Genomic DNA, 18216 nt, shown 5'->3' with positions numbered 1-18216 from the left:
AAACATTGGGGTTATGATAGCAAGAAAGATAGAGAATAAAATCATGGAAGAAAATGTATTTTGTTTTAATCAAAACCTTGTTTTTTGATTAATGCAATTTTTCATTATAAGTAGCATGCTTCATTAAATAAAATGTAAAAGCAATTCAAAATAAAATATTCCTAAAATTTTCTTGTTTTGAAACTTTGTTTTATAGAATATTAATCACCTCATACTTAAAAAAAACTACACAATGTGTTCACATATAATAATTAAAAAAATGCATTTTAACATCATAAAAAAAGCAACAATTTTATATGAAAGTATACACTAAATTGAATGGAATCTAATAAAATAATATCATAACTTTAATCTTAATTACTTTATCATAACCAATTCTGATTGTTATTTGATTACATACAAAGTAATTTACTCGTGCAATTCTTTCTTTTCTTATTAATCTTTTTTTCTCAACAAAAAACATAGTTTTATTAGTCTATACATTTTATTTGATAAAAGCTAAAATAAATTAGAATAAATAGCAATCATTTGAAATAAATATAAGAAATGTATCTCTTTAATTAAAGTCGCTTTATCTTATTAACATTTGTTTTTGGAAATTTTGTCACCATTATATTTATTTTTATACAAAGACTTGTAATAATCATAAAAGCAAGTTTTAATAAAAAATAATGTTTTGATATTTTTTTTATAAATACATTTAAAAAAATATAAGGATGATAAATTGCTCACACAATACCACGGAGAAATTTTTAGTGTTTATTTTTTATTATCTAATTATATGATAATAAGACAGCCAAATATATATATATATAGCCAGAAAAAATGTGTGTTAGCTATTATTATCAAATGATATATATCTTACTTGAAAATCAAGTAAAACTAGAATGATATTTATTAAAATAGTATCTTTAATTTATTAAAAAAAAATTAATTAAAATAAAATAAAAACCATAAAAACTTTATAAAAAAATATACTAGACATTTGGATATGTGAAGGCCATCGTGTTTGGCCTATAACAAAGTAGGGCATATGCACATGGCCATGGACAACTTCTTTTTAAGTGCGTGAATGACATATCATTGCCCATATATTATATATATATATATATATATATATAAAAGGTAGACCATTGTTCTTTTTATTGATAGATAATTTATCGTCTATTGATTTATTTATTTTTTTCGTCAAAGGAAATGATTGAAAAGTTAGGTTCAATGTTTTTTTTATTTAAAAATCTATTTTTGACTAATTTTCACAAAACAAATTCAATAAACACCATTCAAATATTAATAAACCAATTTCTCATTAATATTTATTAAAAAAATTCAATAGGGATTTTGAAAATCATTACTGTAAATACAAACTAGTGTTAATAAAACATAAATTGATCACATCATTGAAAGAAAAGAAAATAGAGAGAACCATTTTCTTTTTTCCCAACTACATAGATTTTTTTTAGATAATTCATTGTCTTTTATAAAAATTCTAATATAAAAATAAAAAATATACCTTGTGTGTGTGTGTGTGTCTAAAATACGTGTTTTTTCTTTAGCAACTAAACTAGACTCTCCAAAAAGTTGCTGAAAAGAAAACCATAACCGACTTGTCAAACGGATGAAGTTGGGAGGGCAGCCTGGTAATTTGAGCAGATGATGAAGAGGAAGTAACAAGAAAACCCTAACCCTAGTACTCTTTCAGCTATAAAAACAAAGCGAAGGCCACGAATAGTGATGGAGCCAGCTTATCCTCCTCATATCTTCGTTTTCCCATCAATCATATTTTCCTTCGTTTTTCTCTCCTTCTCTTTTAACGATTGTAATCATCATTTGTTTTTCTTTTTTTAATTATTGTTTACACTTTTCTTTTCAATGATTTCTCGGTGATGAAGAAACATGGATGACGAGTCTGATCATTTTTCCATTCTTTCAAATTGTGAGGACAATTCGAGGCATTTGTCTGAGAGGAATCCTTTTTATTCTTTTTCTCATTGAAAACAATTTACTAATATAGTTACCTCAATGTCCAATTTTGTTTCTTTGGTTGAGGTATTTCTGTTTGAAAGGATGAAGGGCAGGCAATAATGATGAAAGGTTTAAATTATCTTACATGTATGATGATTCAACACCTCCTACTCATTCTGAATGCCTGCTTTTCTTTTGATTTTGTGTTAGTTCTTGCATCCCTTGAGGGAGAAGGATGATGATGCAGCTATGATGAGAAAGCAATCTTAATCTCTCATAAGCATTGAGGGTTTTTACCTATGATTGCATTTCAAGCACTTTTGAGCTGGCTATCCTTCTCCTTGTGACTGCTCCCCCCTTCAGCCGATGAACTGAATTTTTTCCAGTCTGGAGAAAAAAATTGAGTTTGGATATTGAAATTGATGAGACCTAAACAAGACAATGGGAGAAAAAGTAAATTGATGCGATCATTTTGTGATTTACCTAAGAAAATGTTTAGAAGCAGATTGGGTTTTTCTAGTTTTCTGCAGTAAGACGAGAAAGCAATGGTTTCTTCGAAATGAAGCCAATTACAATCAGATGGTAAAGCATTATAGATTGTCTATAAGATGATAATGCATTGCAGATTAAAGAAAGATAAAAACAGGGTTTTCAATTTACTGGTAACGGTAAATGCATTAAAATAATAATATATTAAAACAAGGTTTGCATTCCAATGGATGTGTGGTTTGTGTTTTTATTTTCTTAAAAAAATTATTTTTTATATTAAAATATTTATAAATATAAAAAAATAATTTTAAATAAAAATATTTTAAAATTTTAAAAAATATAATTTCAATTATATTTCGTCTAAAACTCCAAACAAAATAATATTACTGTTGCACTAAGGTAATACGAACCGAGTTATAAATTCTGTTTTAGTTGGAGTTTTGTTTGTTTTTAATTAAAAAAAAAGTTGTTTTGAAATATTTCAGCACTATCTCATTGAAATGTTGTTCTGTATATCTTCTCATTTTCAAAGCATTTTTTAGAGAAAGACTTTTTTTTTTTTTTTTGGAAGGTAAATATTTCTCAGAAAATAGGTTGTATGCTATATATGTTAATTCAACAAAGATAATTTCAATTTAAATTCAAAAATAAATTAACTTAAAAGGAGTTGATTGAATTGATTTGATGAGTTAAAAAATAATTTGATCGATAAAAATATAGTTTCATTAAAATGCAAAAAAAAAAACATTGTTTCATTAAAAAAAAAATATATTGAAATGACAATAAATTAGATACACTTGGAATCATGAGATTATAAAATAATATAAGTCTACTTGGATCAACTCGTAAAATTCATGGTTTAAGTATAGAAAACAAACCAAAACAAATGAGAAAACCTAATTTCATAATCAATTAACTAAATGTAAAAAAAAAAAAAAAAAAAAATTGAATGTTGAAATTGAAAAACAAATCAATTAAAAAATAGATAAAAAAAACTTGTTAAAAAAACATGAGTTTGAGATAACCATAAAAAAAACAATCCATAATAAATTATGAAATCTTATCTTCAATAAATTAAGTGTTGAAGGTTGAAATTAGAGTAAAAAGTATATATTAAAAAACAAATTATTTGAACAAAGCTTCTGCCCAGAATTTTTAGAATGGGTAGAGATTATGAGTGAGATAAAAATTATTTTATTTTTAAATTAAAACAAAAAATATTAATCATTTTAGATGAAGCAGAATAAAATTGACAATCTTAGGTTTACTTGTGGTGTTTTGTTTCTGAATTGACATGATAAGTATGCCAAGGCATTGCATTTGTGAACGCAAAAAGACAATTATAAAGAAAATGTTTAGAATAATAATGGTATTGTTTTTTAAATTATGTTTTATTTGAAAATGTATTAATTTTTTAAAATTTATTTTTAATATTAGTATATCAAAACAAATTAAAAAAAATTTTTTTAAAGATTAATTTAAAAAAAAAAATAAAAAAATTTTAAAAACTTGGTCCGATTGAAACGACTAGAGTACGTAACTTGTTCATATGTTTAAGCTTTGCCAGGAGCCCAGGACTCTGCGTTTCAGCTACAGATAAAAATACCAAATAAAGTATATTGAAAAACCTTAATAAGTTGGCCTATTAGCTCAGTTGGTTAGAGCGTCGTGCTAATAACGCGAAGGTCGCAGGTTCGAAACCTGCATGGGCCAGTTTAAATATTTATTTCTTTTGGATTAATCACAAACATCGCCATCCAGTCACATTGAGAGAGCAATCCCAAACCTGATACTTGCCACGTGGCAAACTAAGAAACCAGAGGCATTACCTTCAATCAACCAATAGGAGAAGGCCTTATCCTATCTCTTTATCTTACCCACACCAAAACCAACCACCTTAACCAGCACAAAGCACTTCTTATTGTGATCACTCGCTCTGTTTTTTTTTTTCTTTTCTTTTCTTTTGAATACAGAGTTCCAAGCTAGACAGACAGACAGACAGACAGCAGTTGGAACTAAATGGCTGCCTCACTACAAGCAGCAGCTACACTGATGCAACCCACCAAGGTGGGTGTGCCTTCTAGGACCAGCCTTCAACTCAGGTCTTCTCAGAGTGTTTCCAAGGCTTTTGGCTTCGAACCAGCTAGTGCTAGGATCTCCTGCTCTTTGCATTCTGACCTTAAAGACTTGGCTCAAAAGTGCGTAGATGCTAGCAAGATCGCTGGCTTTGCTCTTGCTACTTCTGCTCTTGTCGCCTCGGTACGTATGAATGTCTTAATCAGATATTTTTAAACTTCTAACGGGTATATAATTTAGAGTTTAACATCTTCATATTAGACGACCAGGACTATAATATGATTGCCCTGCTCTACCAATATCATGCATGATGATATATTAAGCTGACCCTGTCCTGTTTCTTTGCGTGTTTTTTTTGGACATAAACTGTTAAAGTACGTGGTTCAACAGCATGATTAACTGTTGAGAACTCGATAGGAGAGATTTAAGGCCAGGTTCCCAAAATTGCTCAAGTCCATCTTACTTTGGCCTTGACATTTTAATAGCATTAGAGATTTTGAGCCGTATAAAGTACTTGCTCAACGGGAAGGGAAGCAATCACATGGTAAGATCACCGTAATTAGTCAGTGTGGATTGATTATTAGAGCCCATCCCTTTGCTGCAGATTTATATTTAAGGTTTCAGTGTTACATTGAGGATTAAATCCGAACCCCAGGTTTGATATTTTTGTTTCTTTTTTTTCATATTTTAGGGAGCAAGTGCTGAAGGAGTCCCTAAGAGGCTGACCTATGATGAAATCCAGAGCAAGACATACATGGAAGTAAAAGGATCTGGAACTGCTAACCAATGCCCAACCCTTGATGGGGGAGCTGAGTCATTTGCCTTCAAGGCTGGCAAATACAATGCTAAGAAGTTCTGCCTGGAGCCAACTTCATTCACTGTCAAGGCTGAAAGTGTAAGCAAGAATGCTCCACCTGAGTTCCAAAACACTAAGCTCATGACACGTTTGACCTACACCCTCGACGAGATTGAGGGACCTTTCGAGGTCTCTCCCGATGGAACCATCAAGTTTGAGGAGAAAGATGGTATTGACTATGCTGCTGTGACCGTTCAGCTGCCTGGTGGCGAGCGTGTGCCTTTCCTTTTCACCGTTAAACAATTAACAGCATCAGGAAAACCAGAGAGCTTCAGTGGAGAGTTCCTTGTACCATCCTACCGGGGTTCATCTTTCTTGGACCCAAAGGGAAGAGGTGGCTCAACCGGTTATGACAACGCAGTTGCATTGCCTGCTGGAGGCAGAGGAGATGAGGAGGAACTGCTCAAGGAAAACATCAAGAACACCGCATCATCAACAGGTAAAATCACCCTAAGTGTTACCAAGAGCAAGCCTGAGACTGGAGAGATCATAGGAGTGTTTGAGAGTCTTCAGCCATCTGATACTGATCTGGGAGCAAAGACTCCCAAGGATGTCAAGATCCAGGGGATCTGGTATGCTCAGCTTGAATAAAAGTGCTCTTCTGTATACAATCTGTGTATTTATTCTTGGTTGAGATTTTGCTATTCTTGGTTGAGATTTTGCTAAGTGTTTCAAAATGCTGCTAAACTTTTCTGTGACCCAAATGAATTGCACTAAACTATTTTATTTTGTGCTGTAATTATCAAGCCTCTTTGTAATAATCTTTGGAAATTAAGGTCCATGGTTAGATAATTGCAGGTTGTGGGACGGTAGGAGCTATGAGGTCTAAACAGCTGCCCTCTAGACAGAACCTTATGCCTGTACTATGCAAAATTTTAAGCCCATTGGGACCATAAAAATGGAGGAAAAATCACATAAAAAACCAAACATAAACTAACAAGAGTTGAATCAAGAGGGGGCTAATTCCGCACTGAGGTTCTTGGCTTGGCGGTGGGAGGAGTTTGTCTCCTTTCGTTGTTCCTGAGTTCGAGTCTTCATGTGCACGTCTGTCATCCTTACGGTGCCTTACATACCCACTGGGTTTGCAGGGTATTCAGTGGGCCATGAAATTAGTCGTGGTGCGCGTAAGCTGACCCGCACACCAAAAAAAAAAACAAAAAAAAAAGAAGGCTAATTCCAAATCATTAGATTGCTTGCTCCAAGATCATAAAAGAGCAGTTGGCCAATGAAACTTTCCTTCCATGACATGCATGCTTGAGGGACCCATTCAATCCTAAAAGTGTATTTGTTTTGAACTCAATAACATCTACTATAAATAAAAATGAATCTTCATATTATATAAAAACACGCATATTTCCCAGCACTAGAAAACAAATAGATCACCATATTTCTTGGCAATCCTATTTTCTTTTTATAAGAAATATAATTTCAATAATATCAATGATGATACATCATTATAATTATTTTTATAAGATTTAAATAAAGATAAAATTAAATCTAATAGGGCTTGATAACAAAAATAATAACTACTGAAACTCTGAGTAGAATCTCTCTTCTCCAATTTAGAGATTTTCTAGTAAATTTTCAGGAAGTCCATAGTCAAACTTTTTTCTGAGTCTCAATTCCTTGAAAAAAGGAAAGAGTTTTGTTTTTCTTTAAGAAAAGTTAATGTTTTAGCTGTTGGAATTGGTAACCACTACAGCTTCCTATATTGGAAGCTCTAACAAGTCTAGACTTTGTCTCTTACTAAAACAGGAAGGAAAAAAAAAAAAAAAGGACTCCTCCTATAGAGAATGATGGAGCAATATATGCCTAGAATACGTTTTAGGGTTTATAGCTAGCCTTCTCCTCCAATTTGCTTTCGCAGAAGAAGGAAGAAATTGTGAAAAGAGGCAGAAAGCATAGCGACCATTATGGGGGAGCATGCAACTTCTCCGCAATGGCTACTGCACTTGATAGAAACAGAATTTTACGAGCTATGTGAGAATCATAATGATCCAAATAGAGCAAAACACTGCAACTTCTTCTGTGTGGATTGCACTAAATCACCACCGTTCTGTGACCACTGCAACAGCAACAACGTGCATAAAGGGCACCAAGTCATCCAAGTAAGTTATATATTTATAGTTCCTGCTTCGTAATTATATATAATAATTAGGAGAACGTATTTAATCATTGTTTGTTGGAATATTTTTCAGGTTTACAGATCTTCGTACAGTCCAGGAATCAAAATACCTGTGATAAGAACACTGTTCGACATATCTGAGATTCAGCCATATTCCATTAATAAGAATTCTATTATTTATATCCAACAAAGAACTTCAAAAGAGAATAGTAATGGATCAGTAATAAATCAAAGTCAAAGACCTCTGATCAATCACAACTACAGTGAAACAAATCATAAGAGGAAACGTAGGTGTGAATCATGTCAATGGGAGCTAACGACATTAGAAGATTCATCTCATAGCTACAAGTTTTGCTCGGTGGAATGCAAAGTTGTAAGTTCTGATTAAGGCTTCTCATAACTACAAATTTCTGTGTTAATTTTCTTCGTTTGTTAATTACTGCTATTCGTTTATGCTAATGCTGCTGGGCCTCTTTTTCTTGCTGGATATCTGCAAACATGTACGGAATATAATAAAACAATTCTTTCAAATCATGGATTAATTAACAGCTTACTATACAAGTTCAATTTTGGTTGCAGAAAAGATCAAAGCGTTCAAGAAAAATAGAAGATGATATTGAGGTCTTTGGTTCCATCAATGGCTGTGACGAGCAGTATTGTTACGCTGGTAGAAAAGGAAGAAAAAGTATACCCAGAAGGTCTCCTTTATCTTAGATTTTAAGCAAGAAAATAATTGTGAAGGAGCTTCCCTGGTAATGTCAATGGTTAACTTCACAAGTCTAAGATCAATAGATCAAGTTGAAATTATTTAGATTAGACTTTCTCAGATGCCTATGTAAACACCACAGCACATATAAGATGTTTTTGCCGGTTGGTGTGTGTTTGCTTTTGGCTTTGCCAACTAAGTATGCTTCATTATCCTATCAATTCTATTAAGAGCATGTAACTGTAAAATGCCAGTTCAATCATTTAAGATGCTTGAAACATGAATAATTTTTCAGGATATGTTGTGGGATTTAGCCTGTTTGTTTATGTGGTGGTTATTTTTTAAAATATTTTTTTTATTGAGAATTGTATTAAAATGATTTAAAAAAAAAAAAATTAGTTTTAAAAACAATATCATGATTTTCAAGACATGTTTTTTCTTGAAATTGTATTAAAATAATTTATTTTTATTTTTAATAACAATACCATAATATTTTTGGATGGTTGGAGTGGTGCAGGGAGGTGGGACGCCTCATTCCCTCAATAATTTATCCAATTATGAAACAGCAAATCTAGCTAATAAATTACTCGAAAAGACAATAATAAATCTTTCTAATTATGAATCATAGGTTAAACGCAACAGAACATGCACGCCCGCACACGCACAGAAATGGCCTCTCCTGATACGAAATCTTGAGATAATAAAGTATGAAGCTAATTAAAATTTGAAGAAAAAAGGTCAGTCTAATGCATGTACCCCTCTCTTACTCTGCCTTCAAGAATTTGCCACAATCCATTGCATTAATAAGCATGTGCAACGAATATATACACTCTAAAATGTTGCAACAGCAAAAGGAAGTCATTTTCATAAAAAGTTGCTTTGTGAAGTTTAAATTCTTTCAAAACTTGAGTGTTTTTATACAGAGAAGAAGGTTAAAATGATGATTAAAGAGGAACTTTTTTTATTTTTTAATCAATAAAATGTAAATCTCAACTAAGATCACAAGAAGAAAAATTCTTCTAAATTTCTTAATTTTAATCACAAATACAAATTGAATAAATTACTCCGAGCATCATATAATTTAGCCATGTTTTCATTTTAAAACTAAATGTTTGAATATTATACTTTGCAATTTTGATAAGGTATATTTTAAAAATCAATAAAGAGATGATAATACTCCATATATATTAAAGTGTGGAAAATAACTATAATCACACCACTCATTCTCTCTCCCTTCTCTATCCAGGTCAAAACCCACCAACCAAAATACAAAACACAAAACAAAATGAAAATCTAGTAGATCAAGCAAGTTAGTAGATTCAAACCACCTAATAAATAAACAACTAGTTATCAAGCAAACCAAGAAAACAATAAGAAAACCCAGTAGATCCGGACCTTAATAATGAGTCCTCGTCAATAAGATAATTTAGTAAATTTTCTTTAATCCTTAAAATTGTATTTTTAAATTCTTTATTGAGTAATGGACTAATGTCTCATTAACATCATTTATATGTTCTCTTTTTAACGATTTAGCTAGGTTTCAAATACCGAATGAGCTAGTGGAAAGTAAAATTCTCATTATAACTTATCTTTGTTTGAAAGGATCATAAAATCAAAATAAATTAACACTTTATAGAAGAAAAGCTAAAAAAAACTGCATTTCTAACTTGTTCCTAATGTTAAACATGAGAAGGTGGAAGTTAAGAAATTGATAAATTGGGGCAATATACAACAAACTCAAGGGCCAATATATAAATAAAGTGAAATTAAGACTGTTAAAGAACACTAAATAAACTTCAGGGACAATAGATGTTGAGATAATTAATGATCTTGTAATATGTGGATTGCTATAGAAAATAATTAAAAGAAGCTTAGCTTATAATTTCATATCTAATTTGAGGTTCATCACATCACAAATTTATTAGTGGTGTCATTTATGAAAATTGAATATAAAGCTAGTTCATTCTAATCCATCACAAGAAATTCTTTTTATGGTTGATGAAACTCCAAAATATGAAAGAATAATTGATCTCTCTACTAAAGAAACTCTAGTCCTTCTAGATCTTCACCAACATTTTTATCAAGTGCAAGTGCTCAACAATATTGTTCTAGCCATATAAAAACATCTTCTTACTCTTTCATTCCATCAACAAGAAATATAATATACAGCTCCATTACATGCACCACATGCACATAGATAACTTTAGTTCTTTAGTTCTATATATATATATATATATATATATATATATATATATATAAACACCACATAACAACATACAAAGTAAACACGATAATCCAACTCTCCAAATGAGTTGCTATGAAGAGCACTTCTCATTAGACCCTATGGTTGGGTTTTCTAAAATACATATACATAGCAAAAATGGTATATTTAAAATTTTTTTAGGAACCCCAAGGATTTCGTCAAATAGATTTAAGGTCGTTTAGGGTTTAATCAAAGATTACCATAATATAAAATGTTCTTCTCGGTTTTGAATAATTACTTTAAAGCTGAGTTGTTGCAAATCACAAGTTGTTCAATTGTTTAGCCTTTAAGGGTAATCAACATGAACCACCAATAAAAAATCTCTTAATTGTTATGTCTTTAAGTGTTAATTCTTTTCTTTTGTGTTTTTTAAGTGTTCTGTAACTTACATAGTTTTTATCACTGTACAGAAAACAAAAGGCATAACATTATATTTATAGGAAAACCTAAAAACCCTATAAATGATAAAATATCAATTCCCCCTAGTTTAATTTCTTATTAATGGTTATTATATGTGTGACACATTTGGTTTTCTAATAAATTAGTCTAAATATAAATCACAATCCTAAATAAAATAGGAATTAAATAAATAAATCTATTATGAATTCAATAATTAGTTCATTTATATTTAAAGATCAAGTATAAAGTTTAGCAACGTGTCATGATCTCTCAAATATTAGAAAAGTCATAAAAGATTTGACTTAACCTTTTAGCGATCAATTTCTTAATGTGATTATTATTCATTCATTAATAATATTTTGATTTAGACATTATAGTATCAAGTGTATCTACACTGTCAAATAATGTTTGCTTTCAACACCATAGTTATTAATTCTTTGAATAAGATTTGAAACTCTTTTTAAATCTTATCTCACATTGCACAAAGATTTATAATCAATACAATTTGAGAACAAATATAATATTTTTTTTCTAATTCATCTAGGGTGATGAATCATCTCTTTATTACTTAAATATCTTACTATAGTTCATGTTATACCCAATATCTACTATTTAATACCCTTGATTAGGACAACGTGTAGTAGGACCAAAATATAATATTTCATATATAAGATAACTTAGTGATCTCAAGTCTAAAAATCATTTACACAATTTTCACATGAGTTTTTCTATAGACATATGTGATCTCTCCATATAAAATTCTCATGTGGGTCAGTTCAGTATATATGTTATCTAACAAGCACTTATATGTTAGTTATAAGTATTTCCATACCTTATCTTATGAGAACATAGACTTTTTGTCATAAAAGAAAAGACATAATATGTATCAGTCTCAACAACTCTAATTAATATTTAGTATAAATAGAGTATTGACCATGAATATTTAAGAACAATGCTTTGATGCAATATGAATTCAATAATTATAATAACTTTATAATTTTATTTGCAAAATATTTTTATCTTAGGAACTTTATCTTTACTCTAGATTCATAATCAAATATTAAATTTATTTATCAAATATTTGATATTAAAGATAAATAAAACCTTTTGTTAAAATTAAATATATTTACATGAACAAAGTCAATGTCATATGTAACCAACCAATTAGTTATAAAATGTATACACTAACAATCTCCTACTTGCACTAAAGTCAATCACTCATGTATCCAATATCATATTGCTATACTTAAAGACAATGCTCTTATTATAGACAATGGCTTAGTGAGAGGATCTACAAAATTCTCTTTAGTGGGTACTCACTATATCTTTATATATTTCTTTTTTATGATTATTTAATTATTATTTATGGGATCAATCACTCATGGTTTTACCCAAACAAAGTCTAGATAAGAGATTATAAATTTAAAGCTTGAACAACTTATGATGTATTTATAACCTATGAGTCTTATACTTTTATAGAGATGCACTGCTATAAAAAGAGGGAGATTGTCCTTAACCTAATTATGGTACATTGGATCGGGCAAGATAAGTTGCTAGGTATATGGTATTGGCATCATTGCCTTGCCGAATAAAAAGACATCGAAAGGTATTCCTATTATAAAATTATTAGTTAACATTAAAAGAGTGTATTCAATAATGGATACCAATTAAACCCTAGAAGTAAGATTAGTGACAAGATTATTAAAATCTGTATTAAACCCTTTGAATAGGTAAATGTCAAAATATAAAGGATTAAGAGGTTTACCAAAAATTACAAGTTAATCATTAGAGGTCTTTCCACATTATAACTAGGTTATGACACTTTCATCATGCTTTTGATGTAGTTCAATCAATATAGAGTGCATAGACATGATGCGTGTTGTATAGGAAGAGGTCAATGTTAATAATAGAGTGGTTTAAAAGACATGAGATATGGTACAACCAATAATTAAAAATAATACTCCAATAAAAAAAAAAGCGATTAGCATGCTCATGAGTAGTTGATATTGTTGTATTCACATATTATAGGTTGATTAGATTGACTTTTATAATGTTATTAGTTATATGATTTTAATAGAATACATGTTGCTACTATTAATAAATTTAAATGAGTCATGATAAACATGTTGAAAGTTAGTTATGGGTTAATGGTACGAGCTGATATCATTAGGGTTACAAGAGGGTTGCAACACTAAAGTAAGGTTTGCTACCTAAAAAGTTATATTTTAAAAAAAAGATTTGTGATGTAAAAAAGATTTATGAAGAAGATTGATTTTAAAATAATAATTATTTAATAGGCTCTAAAATCATAACATAACAATGAAACAAGATGGAATGTGAAAAAGTTATTTTAAAAAAAAAAATGTTATAAGCTTATAGTTGTTGTTTTGTTTTCTTTTTAATAATATATTTATTATACAAAGCCCATTAAAATTAACTAACCAGCTCTAGTTAACTTTAATGGGTTTTGTATAATAAATATCATATTAATATTAACTAGACCACAATCCTAAATTATGTTTGATTATATTACTTTACTTTATAATTTAATCTTTTTTCCGTGTGAATATTCTATAATTCAGTGTATTAGAATTTAGAAAAACAGATTTAATGTGAATAAATAAATAAAAGCTGAGACGAAAATAATAAAATATAATTAGCGAGAGAAATTCAAAACACAAAAATCTGCAGTCCCTGTCTGTGTAATATGACCTAGAATCGAGGTTACTAAATACCACATACATACAACCTGTCTCCCACAACTTACAGGCTGGCAACTCCTGCACAGTGATCACGTAAAATGACAAATCTGACGTGGCAACCAAATACAGATATAGAAGCAATCTCTCCTTGATTAAAATACACACACACACACTCACGCACGCAGGCACCACCCTCTTCCTCTTCGGATTTCAGACCTCTCATCACCAGCCAAAAAGAAAGAAAAGTAATAATAAAAAAAACACTCATGGGCATTTGCAGTTCTTGTGAATCAGCACATGTAGCAACGGCAAAGTTGATTTTACAAGATGGAAGGTTACAGGAATTCTCATACCCAGTCAAGGTTTCTTATGTTCTTGCCAAGAATCCTACCTGCTTCATTTGCAACGCCGATGAAATGGAATTTGACGATGTTGCTTCGGCTATAAATGATGATGAAGAACTCCAGCCGGGTCAGCTCTATTTTGCTTTGCCATTGAGCTGGTTGAAGCATCCATTGCAGCCAGAACAAATGGCTGCATTGGCTGTTAAAGCTAGCTCAGCTTTAATGAAAACTGGAGGGGCTGAAAGATGTAGGTGCCGCAAGAAATTGGTGTTTTCTGCAGACAGTGATGGTCGCGGTGGTGGGCCGAGCAGAAATGGCGGCAGGAGTAAGTTTACGGCAATGTTGAGTGCAATTCCCGAGTAGGGATAGTCTGGGAATTTATCGAGGGGTATTGGTGTAAATATTGTAATGACGGGGGTTAAATTGTTGAGACTCTTGGGAGGTTGTGCTTGGTAAGCTGATTCGGTGGTACGATACTTCTGGCTGTCACCCATTTACCCCTAGATGAGTTGATTCTATGTTCGAAAATAATAATTAATTTTTTCTTATTAGTAACAGGTGAGCATGAATGGCTCCGTGCGTTATTACTATAGCTCGAGATTAAAGGGTGGTTTTTTTTTTTTTTTTTTTTCTCTCCCTGTTTTCCCAATTCAAGTTTCTGTGATTGTCAATATTATTTTTTATTTTCTATTGAAGACTTGAACTTGAGATTAAAAGGTGGTTTTTTGTTTTTTTTTTTTTAAATTAAGTTTTATGTTTGATAATTTTAAAATTTGTAAAAATTAGTTAAAAGTATATTCAAGTTAGTCTGGATATCTCATGTGAATCATAAAAAAAAAAAAAGTAAAGGATATCATTTTTTAAATTGGTGTTTGCAATATGTAAATACTATAGGTTTAATCTTGGCCTATAAGAGAAAAGAGGAAGCAAGAATAATATTCTTGATGTTCGAAATTAGTAGCAATCAACATATGGTTCCTTCTCAATTTCGGATTTGGATCCGATTATTGACCGGTTGAAATGTTATTATTGTGATCTGCACAATTAATATTAATGCAACTAATGCATTTTAACCATAAAGGCGTGGCCACGTTTTTATGTTGTGTCATTTTACTCGGCAAGGCAAAATCTGCGATTGACACCACTTTGCCTACAGCTACATTTAGAAACACGCATCAATTTGTATTTATAATAAATTAAATTTTTTTATATAAAAAATTAATTTTTTAAAAATAAAAAATATATTATTTTAATATAATTTCAACACAAAAAATACTTTAAAAAACAATAATCAATCACACTAAACATGCCGTTATGGGTTTTGCCTTATTAGCTTTGTTCGGGGTGTTTTCTGCATAAATGTTTTCCTAACACCTGTAATATTATGGCTCCTCAATCTGCATAAGTGCTTTGATTGGCTTTGGGGTCGCTATTAGGTGGTGTGGTGGCGAGGAAATTAGTTATAAGATAAGATTGATGTGCTTTGCTATGGTAATCTCACAGCTGTTGTAATTAATAATTTGGTGACTGCTACGATTTGTATGTACTGTTTGGAAAAATAATTATAGTTTTTTTTTTAAAATAATTTTTATTTAAAAATATATTAAAACAATATTTTTTTATTTTTAAAAAATTATTTTTGATTTCATGAAAAAATTCAAAAACACTAAAAAAAATATTAATTTAAAAGAAAAAATAAAATTAATTTAATTTTTTTTCAAACACACTTTTAAAATATAAAAATAAATAGGTATTTATTAAGCACTTGACTGATAATCCACATAAATATAAATTAAATTCTATTTTAAGATTATAACTCATAATCTATCTATCATGTTTTTTTTTCATTGTTTAAGATATTCCACATTGCTATTTTTGAGAAGTTATAAAAAATTTAAATTAGAGTCTATGATTTTTAGAAGACGAAAAAGGATGCTTAGGCCTTGTTTGTTTGCAGAAAAATGATTTTCTTTTGAAAAGTAGTTTTTTTTAAAAGTGAATTACTTTATCCGATGTTTAGTAGTATTATGGAAAATAAACTGGAAAATAATTTCCAGTATTTGGTTATGTTATGGAAAATGAACTGGAAAATAATTTATTAATGAATTAATTTTTTTTCAAATTTATCTAATATGTGAAAAATATTAAATATAAATATTTAATCAGTTACAATAAAAAGAATAGAATCTAAAAAGTGTAATGATGATTTTTTTTTATTATATCTTATATTCATATATAGCTTATTTTATAAAATATAACTATATATGTCATATAATATTATAGAGATATAACCTTGTGCAATTTTTCAAAAGTAAAACCTATTTTTTTTTTTCAATTTTAAAAGCTTAAAATATTTTTTTTTTCATATGAAGAAAGCTAAATTAGTTTATGGTATTAAGAGTTAGATATTTGTATTTTTTGTATGAATATTTTTTTAAAAGATAAATAAATACAAAAATATTTTGATAGATTTTTTGGATAACAATTGTTTTTTTTTTTTTTACAGGTATAGGCAATTATCTTTGTAATATCCCTTTAATATATATCAAATAAGTATTAAGAAATAAATATAAATATCTTACATCAAACATAGTCATGCATAAATATTAAGTTTTAATGTAATACTCGTACATATTAGTTCAAATTAACAAACATAAGTATGCTAGACCGAATTAAACAAGTAAGCATACTTGTTAAATAACAAACATAAACTTTTTTATTATAGTGAAATCATCTTAGCAATCAGGCTTATAGCTGCGTTGGTTCATAAAATTTTGAACCCAAATTTTTCTCAAATTAGTATTTTTTACCATAAATGCTTTTGCCAACATTTCATGTTGGACCAAGTGATCAAATGCATCCCCAAGAGTGATCTCATCAAAGCCTTCAATTTTCATCACTTCTGTATATAGCTCATTAACATCAAGTTGATTTTTGTTGAGGTTTTAGATTGCAAATGCTACATCTTTAATCTTTTTCGACAACTTTTCAACACTATCATCTTCATACATGTGATTTCTCTTTCTATGTTGTCTTTTTTGTGCACTAGAGGAAGATGTCTCTTTTGCTTTTGAAGTTTCTTTATATTCCCCTTCATTTTTAATTGAAATTGATAGCTCTTTAGTGTTTTCTTCCAAGTTGACATCAGCATATGATTTGGCATAATTTTCGGTTGCCATATCTTTTCCAACAACAATTGTCATTACCTCATATATATCAAGTTTTTTGTTGAGATACTTATCATGATTGGGATGTGCCTATTCATAAAGTTTAGAATATGAAATTTTTTAGTTCCTTGTATAACATTTTGGAAACAAAAGTAAAAATAAAAATTACGAAGAGTATAATATTTTTCATACATTCACTTCTTCATCATAAACATCTTTCAAAACTGTAATTATCTTCAAACAATCATCCCAACCAAAACCACTTTTATTTTTAAGCTTGGTTATTATTCCCCATTCTTTTTTCACAATTTTGAGATGATTGTCAACATGCTTAGGCTCGCATTGAACGTTAAACTTTTGACTAATTTCTGTAGCCACCTTAACAAAAGATTCTACTCTAAAAGTAGAAGAAATTTTGTTTCCTTTAAGTGCCTCCTTAACTAATATCTCAAGTAGCATGTGAAACATAGGCTTAGACTATGTAAAGTGTTTACCCTTATATTTTTCATTCCGTGTGGTACTTATTTCTACAAAAAAAAAAAAGGTTACAAATTTATACAAAATATAATCATACAATATTTAGATTTAATAAATTAAATATAAAAACTACAATTAATATTTAAAAGAGAATACATAAAATACATAAGAAATTATAATAAAGTCAACAAACAATCCAAATACATAACAAAGATAATACAAACTCAAGCAAGACAACAAACACATATAATTAACACTCAATTACTAGTTTTTTTTTAGTGTTATAATCATTGCACATGGTTGATGCAATTATTTCTCTTTTTGTTATCCATTCTCTATTCTCTTCCCTCTCCTCCTCGTTGACTTAAGTTGATTGTTCATCTAATTGGTTCACTTTCCGAACATATTTCTTCCATAAAAAAAGTCATTTCAATCAACTCCCATAATGTGATTATTAATAATACAACATACAAGCACAATATCTACTTGTGTTTCATAAGACCAAAAAGATTTTCCATCAATTGATCTAAAACGACTCTTCAAAATACCAAATCCTTGCTCAATAGCAGTTCTCAAAGAAGAGTGTCGAAGATTAAATAACTCCTTTTCATTTTCTGGTGAATGTTCTATAAACTCGTTCAAGTGAT

General features: G+C 29.6%; 2 protein-coding genes and 3 non-coding genes across 5 annotated transcripts; all 5 read left to right on the top strand.

The window, feature by feature from the left end:
* The first annotated feature begins 1878 nt into the window (after positions 1-1878).
* LOC118048402 (small nucleolar RNA SNOR75) lies at positions 1879-1969 on the top strand. Its single transcript, XR_004687461.1, has one exon. It is a non-coding gene; the product is annotated as a small nucleolar RNA SNOR75 (small nucleolar RNA).
* A 107-nt stretch (positions 1970-2076) lies between these two features.
* On the top strand, positions 2077-2145 carry LOC118048396 (small nucleolar RNA Z105). Its single transcript, XR_004687460.1, has one exon. It is a non-coding gene; the product is annotated as a small nucleolar RNA Z105 (small nucleolar RNA).
* A 1948-nt stretch (positions 2146-4093) lies between these two features.
* On the top strand, positions 4094-4167 carry TRNAI-AAU (transfer RNA isoleucine (anticodon AAU)). The gene has a single exon. It is a non-coding gene; the product is annotated as a tRNA-Ile (tRNA).
* Positions 4168-4364: 197 nt separating this feature from the next.
* Positions 4365-6178, top strand: LOC118048348 (oxygen-evolving enhancer protein 1, chloroplastic). Its single transcript, XM_035057980.2, has 2 exons — positions 4365-4713; positions 5222-6178. The coding sequence occupies exons 1-2, from the start codon at positions 4474-4476 to the stop codon at positions 5975-5977; spliced, it is 996 nt and encodes a 331-aa protein (XP_034913871.1). The 5' UTR covers positions 4365-4473; the 3' UTR covers positions 5978-6178.
* A 7669-nt stretch (positions 6179-13847) lies between these two features.
* Positions 13848-14288, top strand: LOC118048340 (uncharacterized). Its single transcript, XM_035057967.2, has one exon. The coding sequence runs from the start codon at positions 13848-13850 to the stop codon at positions 14286-14288; it is 441 nt and encodes a 146-aa protein (XP_034913858.1).
* The last annotated feature ends 3928 nt before the right edge of the window (positions 14289-18216 follow it).

The sequence above is a fragment of the Populus alba genome, chromosome 5 (assembly GCF_005239225.2).
Source record: "Populus alba chromosome 5, ASM523922v2, whole genome shotgun sequence".
Classification (NCBI taxonomy): domain Eukaryota; kingdom Viridiplantae; phylum Streptophyta; class Magnoliopsida; order Malpighiales; family Salicaceae; genus Populus; species Populus alba.
Note: the sequence above shows the minus strand (reverse complement) of the source record. Positions and strands in the feature narration are given on the sequence as shown.